Below are 12,726 nucleotides of genomic sequence, written 5' to 3'. Positions count from 1 at the left end.
CCCGAGTGGGCTTCCTCAAGCACATCGATGTATTGATGCTCACATACACATCTTCGTAGGATGCCATCCTTGCCCTTGTGGTATAGTTTGCCTGCTATCAAACTAATATGGCACTACATCCTTAATGAGTTTGTGGGCTCTATCCTTCTTAAGGGCCTAGCCAAGGGGTAGGCCGTTGGCCAGGTAGTGACCGATCTCGATGGCCCATTCATGGATGATGTCGAGGAAGAAGAGAGAAGCATCTAGGAGGTCATCTTCGACTCTCATTGGGGCTTCACCATTTGGGATTCTTGACAAGTGGTCAGCCAAGACATGGGTTTCCCCTTTACATACAATGACTGTGAAGTTGAACTCCAAAAGGATTAGCATCCACCTGGTGATGCATCCAGTCATGTAGGGCTTGTTGAGACCAAGTATAACAATGCTTAGTGGTCCACGAAGAAGACAAACTTGTTAGCCAACAAGTAGTGCCTGAACTTCTTGATTGCATAGGCCATGGCTAGACCTTCCCTCTCAGTTGTAGTGTAGTTAACCTCAGCCTCGTTTAGTTGGTGGCTCGCAAAGTATATCGGGTAGTCCAGGTTGTGCTCCCCTGTTTGGGCTAACACACACCCGATAGCAAAGTTGGAGGCATCAATATGGACGTGGAATATTAGATTCCAGTTGGGTGATCTCAACATCGGTGCGGTGGCTAGAGCTAATTTGAGGGTTTTGAAGGACTTCTAGCATTCCTTAATCCACTTAAAGGATACTAGCAATTTGTATAATGGGCAAGCTATGTTCGCATATAAACCTCCTATAATAGCTCATGTTGCCAGTAAATCATTAAACTCCTTGGCATTGGTGGGGGGTGGTGACTCCAAGATGAGTTTAATTTTATTGTGGTTCATAGAGATTCCATTCCGGACACTATGTGGCCAAGAATTACACCATGTTTGACCCATAATTGGCACTTAAGAGGGTTCAAGCATATGTAGTATAAGCGACACTTTTGGAGGATGAGCCTGAGGTACTTCAGGTGGTCATCCCACGTTGAGTTCACATAGATGTCATCCAAGAAGACTTCCACAAAGTCTCTCAGATATTCTTTGAATATTGTGATCATCATCCATTGGAAGGTGGTAGGGGCATTGGTTAATCCGAATATCATCACCCTAGCCGCATACACACCTATCAGTTGCAAAGGCCATTTATATTGGTCTAGGGGGGTGATAAACACTTGGTTGTAACCCAAAAACCCGTCTAGGAAGTTATAGGCTTCCTTTTCGACTACCCTTTCTAGACATGTTCCATGAATGGCAAGGGTAGTGGCAGCATTTACCTTTTCCAAATCCACACATACTCTAATTTTTCCATTTTTCTTTAGGACTATCACGATGGGTGATACCCAGTCCATATGTTCAATCTCATAGAAGAATCCCGCATCTAAGAGTTTTTGGATTTCCTCCCTCACTATGAGTGCGTATTTGGGATTCATGGGGTAGGGCATTGACGTACCAGCCTGGCATCATCTAGCATGAGGATTGTGTGCTGCACTACTTCGGCAGGCACCCCTTTCATGTCGATGTACTTCCAGGCCATGCAGTCTTTGTACTCTTGTAGGAGAGCTATTAAAGCATTCTCCTTGTTGGGGGTGAGATCATCGGTGATGAATACGGGTTGGGGGTCTTGCCCTTATGGGGCTAGGTTTACCTCCTTGAGCCCGTTGTACCCTTGGGAGCACCCGTCTTCCTGAGACCTTTTGGCCAGTTGGTATAAGATCTTGCGATCCTCAATTCTGTAGGCCTTGTAATGGGCTGGTACCTACCGTAGGTCCTCTTTTTCTTCAGCCTTCTCCTTTATTTCTGCCGAAGCAGTGGTCCTTTTGGCCTTAGCCGACTTTTGGATACAGGGAGCTTCGGACCTAAAGGGGTTTCTTCCATTGTGCTTATAGAGCCGACGGGGGAGGTTATCCTACTAACCTTGGCTCCCCAATTGGAGGAGAACTCATGGTGGTGAGCAGTCATGGCACCTACATATGATAACCAGTGGAGATTGGATTTTACCCTTATGATTCCCTTGCTTACCTTTCGAGCTTTGAGCATGTTAAACATTCTTAGGGGAACCATCGGGGTTAGACCCTCGGTGGTGATCTAGAACCCTATTCTCTCTGGGACATCTATATTGGCTAAGATGTGCTTCCAGTTTTGACAGAATTCCAGCTCGAGAAGAGGTGCATACTAGAATTCATCAGACTCCTTTTCATCCTCTTTCCTATCACAGGGTTGGAATAGCTTCACGGAGGTGGTTTAGGTAGTGGTGTCAGATTTTGCGGTGGCGAAAGGGTGTCCTGACAATGGATGAGCGTTGTATGTGTGCAAGTCCACTCACATGATTTGCTTCTCATGTTGCAAGTAGATGTTATCACAGTACGCCGGTCATGCACGAGCCTGTAAATTTGTAAGAAGGGTCTGCCTAGGATAGCTTCATATCCTAGTTGCCAAGTGAAGTCCATGACTATGAACCTAACGGGCTATGTGAATCTGAATACCTTTATGTTTATGCTAGTAAGCACTCCCAAGGGCTTGGCAGTTCTGCCATCGGCTAACTTTACTACTAAATGGGTTTGCTCGAGCGCAGGCTTTCCCTATTTCCAGCATTCCTTGATACAGACACTCACTCCCGCTCCCCCATCTAGGACAGCATCAACCTTTTGGTGTTGATAGATTACGGGGATAGATGCATTCGTGTCATCACCCTCAAAGTACTGGCCTAGCTTGTTGATGGGAACCTTGGGTAGGTTATGCCCCTTTTTTGATGATGATTAGTTGGGTTTAGGGCTGGCAAGGCGTGGCGGCAAGAGCAGTCTATTCTTCCAATTGGATAGATCGCACCACAGGATGGGATTTGCTCTCAATAAGGAGGCGATCAACATTTTTACCTCTATTGATAGGAAGGTAGCCAACCCAACACTATCGAAGGGTTCTGCCCCCAGCTAATCAGAAGACTGGGTGCAACAAGAGTTTAGGATGTATAGGAAGATCTCTACACAGTTCACCACTTACACACTCGCACCACGCACCATTCCCGAAACACTACAAATGCACTTCGGCACACTCTGCGCACGAAACCCCATCTTCCACCTAGACCTCATAGCTCCACTCCCCCCTGATGCCCTCTAAACAATTCTCCGTTCGTAACCTTGACCACTACCAGCCCATCCTAGCCATGTCATATTTTTCTTTAGATCTCCAACCCACTTGTCTCTCTCTCCTCTGCCCGTTAGACCTCCTTCTAAATTTCCAAGCCTGGTGCCACATTATCACAAAGTCTACTAATTACCAAATAGATGATGAAGTGATGCAAATTGCAAAGTCCGAGGAGCTCAGCCCCTAGGTCGCACCCCCGAAAGTCTGCAAGCAGACATTGATTGGATGTAGACCTACGGTCAAGCCTCCTCAATCCAATCTCAAGGGCATGTTGCGACATTCCAATCCACTACTTACAACCCCCTCGGCATAATAATCCTCTTTAACCGGGTGCTACAAGCTCTCCAAGACTCAGTCGAGTCCTTGGTGAGCAATTTGGAAACAATCTATGTAGCATATCCTGAAGAATTCACCGAGAAAGAAGGCTAAGAAGCCATCGCCATCTTCAATTCTACCGCCCCACCTACCAAAATTCCACCACCACCACCTCCTCTAGATCCCACCCAGCAAGCCACCCAACCTCTCGTCCCTCGGACAATACTGCCCGAGTATTCTTCCAATGCCCTAACACCAACGCTGCACAGCACGGAACCTCCCCATCCATCTCCTCTACCGCTCCAATCGACCTTCCTGATGATGCCTTCAACACACTACTCAAAGTAGCCAATTTTGTACAGGCGGCCTAAGAGACAATGTCGACAAGCACAACAGAGCTAGAGCCCATGCCCATTGCAGATGATGACGCTTCGTCTGCTCCTCCTTCCTCCCCACCAAAGAATGTCTAGTGGTGCCCCAACTTGCAATCATTTCAATAGCTGTCGAACAGTGCACTTATGCACCATTGGAAGTGCCAACTCGAGGGCTCCCACCTCCATCTCTACAAAATCTTAGAGGTGCGTCCCCTCACACAATTCATCACCCAGTCCTTCAACGACTGGCGACTCGTGCATCCAAAGTGCACAAGAGGAGGATACAATCTTGCCCCCGATGCTCCAATCCCAGCAATCGCTGTAGATGCCGGGGTCTATAGCCATGCTGGTGCCTTCCCTTCTTAAAGCTAGAGAAATTTTGGCTATACTACAGTAGTGCCCACGTCAATCACCAAATCCCCCCCTGTATATGCCAATGGAATGGCGATGGACTTGGGTAGAATTCAGAGAGCTCCAGCAAAAGGATCCCAATATGTTATACAACTTCCCAAAGTACAACTTCTCCAAAGAGATGACCCAGGAGGGATTTTGCTTCTACCTCTAGTCATTCAACGACACGTATGGCTCGGTACCTGATCCCACCATCGTAGCAGCGGTCCACTTCAATTGCCTCCTCCTCTTACTCCTCTATGATCTCCCTGCCCACAATCGCCCCATCGACAATCTCCTATAACACAACAAATTGTCTTTAATCCTGACATCGGTCCTACATAATTTCAGGACCTCTGCCTCTACCTCTGCATCCACGGACACCACATTTGCATGTACAAGGATATGCACACCACCCATTTTTGGAAGTATAGCTCGTACCTCGCTTGGCTCACCCCACGACAACTGGACCGCTATGCAGTCCTATAGATAGTCCTCACCACACACCTCCTCCAACGCGGTTGACCCACTGGCAGAATAGCAACAATAAGAAGGGGGAAATGTTAACATCCACAAAGTACAGTCATTGAATGCGGGGTAATCAGTGTGATTAGAGGTGATTAGGCTTCATGATTTACTTCAACGGTTATAGCTATGGAAGGAATACAGGACAAGCTCAAGGAGTTTAAGCCCCAAATACCCCAAGGCAAAAGATTGCAGGCAACGTGCATAGATTGTATGTTCCAGCTGCCAAGTTATAGGTTCTAGTTGCCAGGTTGTATGTTCCAGCTGCAAGCTGCGGTTAAGTGTCTTGTGGGAGTTAAGCCTTGCCACTCCAAGTTTTGAGCCTCGTACATGGGGTTCGAACCATAAATGGCTTAAGGCTTAAGGGCACTCAGGGAGTTTAAGCCCTAAATAGCCTAAGCCTTGGAGGCGCGAGGCTAACACAAGCGCTATTTGGGAGCCGATTAGGGAATACCTACTAATGCCGGGTTTGTCCCAAGCGCTCTTATATGGTTAACACAGGTGCTATTTTTGCTAGTAGGGAGAGATGGAAAGAATAGCAATATGCCTTGGCACCCTATGGGCCCAAGGGCCTTTTATTGTAAAGAGAGAGAGAGTGCTAAAAGGAAAAGGGTTGTCCCTCCCTTCAAAAGGTGACATGTATAAAAGGCCAAAGTGTTGACTTTAGTCTTCATTGTTGTTTGCACAAGTTTGAATACAAGCTCCCTCTTCTCTTCCGAGTGTTTTGGGTGTTCTCTTAGCAGCAACAACCACCTCAAACTCCTCCAAGTTCACTTAGAAGATATACAAGGTAGGTAGACTATTTGAGCAATTTTCTCTTTCTTTCAATTTTGTTCTGGTGTTGATTCTCATGAACCAAAAATGTATGAAGAAGCAATGCAAGTAGAATCCAAAAAGGAGTGCGAGTGAGGCATGGAAGAGGAAATAGACTCTTTGCTACAAAACCAAACTTGGGATTTGGTTCGCTTGCCTATGGGGAAAACAACATTGCGGAATAAATGGGTTTACAAGGTGAAGGAAGAAGATGGAGGAAAAAGGAAGTACAAGGCAAGTCGGGGTTTGCACAGTAGAAAGGTATAGACTTTGATGAAATATTCTCTCATGTTGTCAAAAGAACTTTAATGAGAACTATTATGAGTGTTGGCTGTAGAAGACTTGCATCTTGAATAATTAGATGTGAATGGATTTTCTTCATGGGGATCTAGAGGAAGAGATTTATATGCAGTAGCCACAGGGAGATGAGGTCAAAGAAAAGGAGGAATAGGTATGTAGGTTGAAGAAAAGCATGTATGGTTTAAAGCAAGCTCTAAGGAAGTGGTCTTTGAAGTTTGGCAAGTTTATGGGCAGAATAGGGTTTTAGAAGATGTCATTCAGACCACTGTTTTTATTCTCAAAAACTAGACAATGGCAGATATGTGATCTTGTCATTGTATGTTGATGACAACTAGACAATGGCAGATATGTGATCTTGTCATTGTATGGAACAATGACAATGTTCCATATGCATCACAATTGGTGATGTATGTAATGGTTTGCACAAGGCCAGATATTGCACATGTAGTGGGAGTTGTGAGTAGATTTATGAACAAATCCAAGTAAAGAACATTGGATGGCTGTAAAGCAAATTCTCATATATTTGAGAGGCATGACTGCTCATGCATTAGGTTCAAACATTTCTCTACAAGGATATGTTGATTCAAATATGGCAGGTGTTAAAGATGGAAGAAGGAGCACCAACGAGTATGTTTTCACTATAGGTGGAACAACAGTAAGCTAGGTTTCAAAGTTGCAAAAGGTTGTTGCACTTTCTACGATAGAAACATAATATACTGTACTTATAGAGGCTAGTAAAGAGATGATTTGGTTGCAAAGGTTTATGGAGAGGAGATGATTGTGGAGCTCTGAGGTCATCAGTGATGTCAGTGAGCTTGTATGAAGCAAGAAATTTACAACTTGTATAGTGATAGCCAAAGTGCTATTCATCTTTCATCCAATATGTTTTAGAGGATGAGCAGTTGAAGCTAGAAAAGATACACACTAGCCAGAATCCTGCAGACATGTTGACTAAGATGGTAACCAGGGAGAAGTTGAGCTCTTGCTCAATTTCAATTGGACTTTCAAGAATGAGAAACTATATGAGAGATAGCTAGATTCAAAGAATTCCACAGAGTGTAGTAATAGTGGAGTTACTATTATCAGTCTCTCCTAGTGGGAGATTGTTGTATGTGGAGCTTGATCTTTTTCCAAAGATTTTTTTTTTGTCATGTTTTGGACCCAAGCATGTTTATATCCATTCCATGAAGAGGGGGTAACCCCCCCCTAGTACTATCATTGGGGGGTTCCAAGGGGGGGTGACAACATGCATTAGTCCCCCCTTGGCGGGGGTTTAGGGGCAGCGTCCCCAAAGCCAAAAAATTGCTAGAGAATTGAAGGGTAAGGCACTAGCAATTGAGATCCCATCAGGGCAGATCTAGTTGCTTTCAACTGAACTAGGCGAGTCCTCCTAGTCCAACACAAAAAGTATGGACCAGGAATCGAGTACTCCATCATTATTGAATTGATGCAAATAGCTTCATATTGCCATGAATTTTTCACTCAGCAAATTAAGGAATCTACAGAGCCACCAAAGAAAGTGGATTCTTTAGTTACCATGCCTATCATCAACACCACTGTAGTGGATGAAGAAGTACCAATCATCATTGTCAAAGTCAAGAAACAGACAATACCAAGTGTGACCATGGATGGTGGTTTAGGAGTTAATACTATTTATCAAGATATCACAACTCGAGTAAAGTTTGAGACATTCAAGCCATCTCCTTTCTGAGTCTGAATGGCAGATCAACAACTATTGGATCCCAAAGGTATGCTATAGGATGTTATTTCTACAGGAGTTATTCATTACACAGTTAGTCGCATTGTGATTATCATGGACCAAAATGTCTATCCCATGTTGTTAGGATGGCATTGGCTTAAAAGCGCAAAAGTAATGCAAGATTGGGATCAGAGGAAATGATCATCAAATTTGATGTTAAAGATGTGTGCATTCCCACTAAGTCCGAAAGGTACCAAGCAGTTATATTCTAAGGATTTGGAAGTTGCATACCCATTCCCTCCAGATGTGGAGTCACGCTTGATGGAATTGTAGATCCTTCCTGTCCGCTAAAATTGATATCTTCCAAGTGGCTGCTAATATCAAGCATGAAATGAAGATCAAGCAAATTGCAAAATAGAAAGAGCTATTCCTAAGAAACTTCACTAAAGATACTGAAGGGGAAAGGGGACTGGCCGAGACACTAGTCACTGTTACATGGATCAGAATTGATCAATTAGTTCTAGAGCTGACACAAGAACTAAACCTTGGCACGAATGACAAGCCTACAACTGTTGTGGTCAGTGCCAATATTTCTTCAAAGCAACTTCAAATTGTCAAAGAACTTTTCAACCCATAGGTACAAATATGTTTTTTCCTAGGATTACACTAATATTTGGGGAGTTATGTCCAAATGTGTCAGCATAAAATTCCCTTGATACCAGATGCCAAGCCCATCCGGCAGTAAAAATACAAAATGAATCTGAATTATGCTGAGATTACGCTAAGTAGGTGAAAGCTGGATCAGATCAACTTCTTTGAGCAGGATTCATTTATGCTATTAACCGTAGTGATTGGTTATTTCCCATTGTGGTAGTGCCAAAGAAAAATGATAAACTCTAAGTATGTGTGGATTACTGCCAAAAATTGAATGCTCAAACCATTCTTGACCCATTTCCATTTACAGATGGGACCTTAGATCAGTTTGTAGGACATGAAATGTATTCATTTATGGATGGTCATAATGGCTATAATCAAAATCACTCTAGCTCCAAAAGATCAATCTAAGACTACATTCATTACAAAATGGGGTGCCTGCGCAACTCGGGAGATGCCTTTTGGTTTGAGAAATGCACACGTGCACACACAGCTCACCAAGGACTTCAAGAGTGAGATCTTCATCCGAGCACTACACAGGTTGGGTTAACGGTTCACAATCATCGAACACCAAGCACCTATAAGTTAACCAATGGGAAGTGAGCAAATTAGATTGTCAACAGACTCTCCTCTTTACCCCTCCCCTCCTCATTTTTTCACTCATTAATATAATTTTGAATTCTTTTCAATTAAGTGGCCCTATCTTAAACAATCTTGCTTAGATGAAAGTAAGTGAATGCAGTTTTGTCGAGCACACAATGAGCTGCCTTGTTGTTTTGAAGTTGTATGGTCATTGCATACAAGGATTGATCAACAATTGAGCTTTGCCTTGAGCTCACTCTAGTATTGCCAAGATCATCGATGCTACTGGTAAGGGTCTTCAGACAATGTTGCAGTGCCCACCCAAAACACTCCTATGAACCAATCAAAATGATTATGGCAAGTAGCAAGTGCTTTAAATACCACATGCCACGCTTTGAAGCTTGGAGCTGATGTGGATGTCAACTCAAGCCCTCCATCTACCCATTTATGGGCAGCCAATATTTGCTGCCCATGGATGCGCATCCATTATTGAGCCAATGGCTTGCTTTCCTGCTAGACTTAATCCTCTACAATGCCAGATGAATCCACCAAATGGGCACTTGGAAGTTTTTATGCATGTTGGGGTGGGCATTGTATCTTGTAATGGCTCTGCTACCTATGACAACCCACCCATTTGATTTTTTAAGTGTCCCAACAATGGGCACTCTTGGGGCAGCTTTAAGCGGCTCTAAGTGTCATGTGACATATTGAGGTGGTGTTGCGCATGCATGCAAGAAGGGGGTAGATATTACTAAAACTTCTTTGTGAACATTAGTAAAGACATGGGTGCCTTTAAAATGCTAGCAACCCCACCAATAATGAGGCATGTGCCACCCAGTACTCTTGTCAAGCTCTTCTTTCACCATTTTTTTTATGAACATAAAAATGCCTTAGTATTGGCCCTCACTTGACCTACGTGTTGGCTCTCATAGTTTTCTATGTTCCACAAAATTTTAAAAAGGTTTTTAAATAAAACTAGCTCCCTAAATATGTGGCCGTACTCAACTTTAAATCAAATTCAAATTAATTAGTCTCTCTCACCACCCGCTGGTTGACAAATTTAACCTAACTAAAAATGCTCCCCCCCCAAAACAAATTTGAAAAATTGTCGTAAGTGCCCTCTAAGTTAGATCCTTGATTAATCTCAGCCCCCCCGCCCCCCCATTGTCTTACCCTCATTTTACCTCGCTGCCTCACTGCATCGGCTTGCTGCCCTCCCACACTCCTGCCTTCCTCGCTTCTCTATGACTCTCAGTAGCTCCTCGCAGCTCTTAACCATTCTCTCAAAGCAACTCCTCAATCCACCTTTACCCGAGTTTGCCTTCTTTCTTGCCCTCTTTCCTTCATAGTGTTCCCCTGCTAATACAAACTCGATGGTAGGATTTTAAGCTTTATCTTGGGGTCTGTCCTCACTGCCCCCTGTGAACACTTAGCCATTCTCTCGTGGGGCGACCCCGCCTCAACTTGCTCCCTCTTCCATTCTCAACCCTTCTCGTGACTCTCATCACTCTCGCCTCCCCTCTTTCTCTCCCCCTCCCCCTTTCTCTCTCCCTAGTGGCGGAATGGAAGAGGGTGTAGGCTAAGGAAGGAGGCACTGAGAGTGAATTCATAGCAGAATATTGGTTCACCCCCGCCACACTGTACCTCCGTGCTGCTCATGCGACTGTCGCCCTCTCTAAGAGTTCAAGGAAGGAGAAGGTGGAGCAGCATTGAGGAGAAGCGTCCTGCAGTAAGATTACAATTAGGGTAAGTGTTAAGGTTAAGTTAGGCTTAAGGTTGTGTAATTTTGGGTGGTTAGGTGTAGGTTAGTTTAATCAACTTAGTACTGTAGGAAAGTATGACTTAATTTGAATTAAGGGGATTTTGAAGTTTTAGATTGATTTCGTTTTTAAGGACCATGATTTTTGTATGCAATTTTTAAAAAAAGTTTACATTGGAATCATGGTGATCAGAAGTATGTACTTAAAGTTACAGATTTTTAAAGCCAAATATGTACTAAAAGTTACACTATGATGGCTTCGAATTTGAATTTTGAATCATTTTTGCCATGGATTAGTGCTAAAATGTTAGAGGGCCTCCCCACGGGGCTATCCCACCCCACTAGCAACTTGCTTTCATGTCCCCATGAGGTTGGAATCCATTTATTGCTTGCTAGACTCAATAATTGCTTGCCAATCCAGCCTTGCCAAAATGGCCATCTCTAGCCCAGCCTTGGGCTGACTTGGACAAAGGGCTGACTTGGACAAAAGCCTTGGGGAAAAACTAGATATAAATCAATTTCTTGCATAGTGCAGATTGTGCATAGTTGGTGGTGTAGCCAGATGCTGCTTGTGGAGACTCTTGGAGTGAGAACTGTTATGTGAAACCTCCAAGGGTGTGCATGTAATGCTTGGCGCGAGAATTGTGATGTGACTCTGGGAGGTGTCACGTGACCTTATTTGGTTTAAAGAGTTCTCGCTCCTACTGAATGAGCTGGGCCAGCAATGGAAGTTGGGAACCTCCAAGGAAACACTCGGAAGCCCGGGGTCCCCATTCCCGCCGATATGTCACGTGACCAGTCCCCATTCCCGCCGATATGTCACGTGACCAGTCCCCATTCCCGCCGATATGTCACGTGACCAGTTTGTTTGGTCCGAAATCAGAAGTGGAGCTTCAGAGGGGTTGGCTATGGCTATGGCGATGGCGTCCAGCTTCTTCTTCTTCTTAGCTCTGCTTCTTCCTTTCCACTTGTTCTTCTTCTTCTGCTCCGCCTCCTCCATCCCTCCTTCCTTCGAACCTCCCCTCTTCCAATTCTCCGCCTCTCACCATCGCCCCCTCAAGCGTGTCATCGACATCTCCCATTCCTATCGCCCCGATCTCCCCGTCTGGGACGCCGAACACGGCCTTGACTCTTATATCACACTCGTCGCTAGCATCGCCAATGGCTCCATCGCTAACCAATCCGAGATGAAGATGGGCGTGCACACCGGGACGCACGTCGATGCTCCCAGCCATATCTTTCAAGAGTACTATGAGGCCGGAGATCATGTGGATACTCTCGACCTCGATGTTCTTAACGGTATGTGACACGTCGCTTTCTGAACTGCCATGTTTATGCTTTAGCCTGGGCTTTAGGATAGACTGAAAGTAAGGATTCAAGCTGAATTTGCTCCTCCGGTGCCCTTTGATAATTTTGAATGAAGGAAGAATCCCAGCGTAATATATGGTGTTACAGTACTCGGGGTCATTCTCGCAGAAATTTTTGACGATCAGAGACATCTTTTACGAGTTTCTCTCAGCTTAAATTGCAGTTCATTTGACTACGGTTGGGGAGAAAAACGATCTTCGCTGATGTTGTATTGTGCATATTGACGCAGGTGTAGCTTTGGTTGTAGACGTCCCTCGCGACACGAATTTGACGGGTAGGTTGCTGTTCACCTGCGTCAACTTAAATTCCTTCGTTCGCGGTTTTGTTCAACCTTAGTGAAATCAGGAAAAAATGAAAGCGGCGATTGAGATTATTCGGAATTTTGTCTGATATAAAGAGGACGCGATTTGAGCAAAGAGTGCATTCAAAGGGCACAAAATGCGTATCAAAATGGACTTTCACATTTTTAATCTCTTTTTGTTTCTATCTTAGTCGGCCAACCGGAGAATGTCGGAGACATGCGGCTAAGTAACGCATGGGAATAATGCTTGTTTGAAAAATACGTTGAATGTAAGTGTGCTCAAAGTGCTTGCATGATTGTGAACTGAGGAATGCGCTTGAGTTCGTTTACATGTGGCTGGGTTCCTAACTTGTCTTTATGGCTGTCCGTCGGAGTCATGAGAATCAGCCCAGACTAAGTAATGCATGGGAATAATGCTTGTAAGGAAAATTTGAAAAGTACGTTGAATCAAGTGCCTG

General features: G+C 44.4%; 1 protein-coding gene across 2 annotated transcripts in view; it reads left to right on the top strand.

Moving 5' to 3' along the window:
* The first annotated feature begins 11,435 nt into the window (after positions 1-11,435).
* The window catches only part of LOC147903495 (Cyclase family protein), a 78,056-nt gene continuing 76,765 nt past the window's right edge, over positions 11,436-12,726 (top strand). For both annotated transcript variants that reach the window (XM_087372502.1, XM_087372503.1), the window contains exons 1-2: positions 11,436-11,898; positions 12,197-12,241. In XM_087372502.1, coding sequence (XP_087228628.1) covers positions 11,448-11,898; positions 12,197-12,241 — 496 coding nt within the window. In that variant the 5' untranslated portion in view covers positions 11,436-11,447. The remainder of the gene's footprint in view (positions 11,899-12,196; positions 12,242-12,726) is intronic.

Source organism: Dipteris shenzhenensis, chromosome 3 (assembly GCF_047967505.1).
Source record: "Dipteris shenzhenensis isolate YYH24624 ecotype China chromosome 3, Dip_SZ_1.0, whole genome shotgun sequence".
NCBI classification, from domain to species: domain Eukaryota; kingdom Viridiplantae; phylum Streptophyta; class Polypodiopsida; order Gleicheniales; family Dipteridaceae; genus Dipteris; species Dipteris shenzhenensis.
Note: the sequence above shows the minus strand (reverse complement) of the source record. Positions and strands in the feature narration are given on the sequence as shown.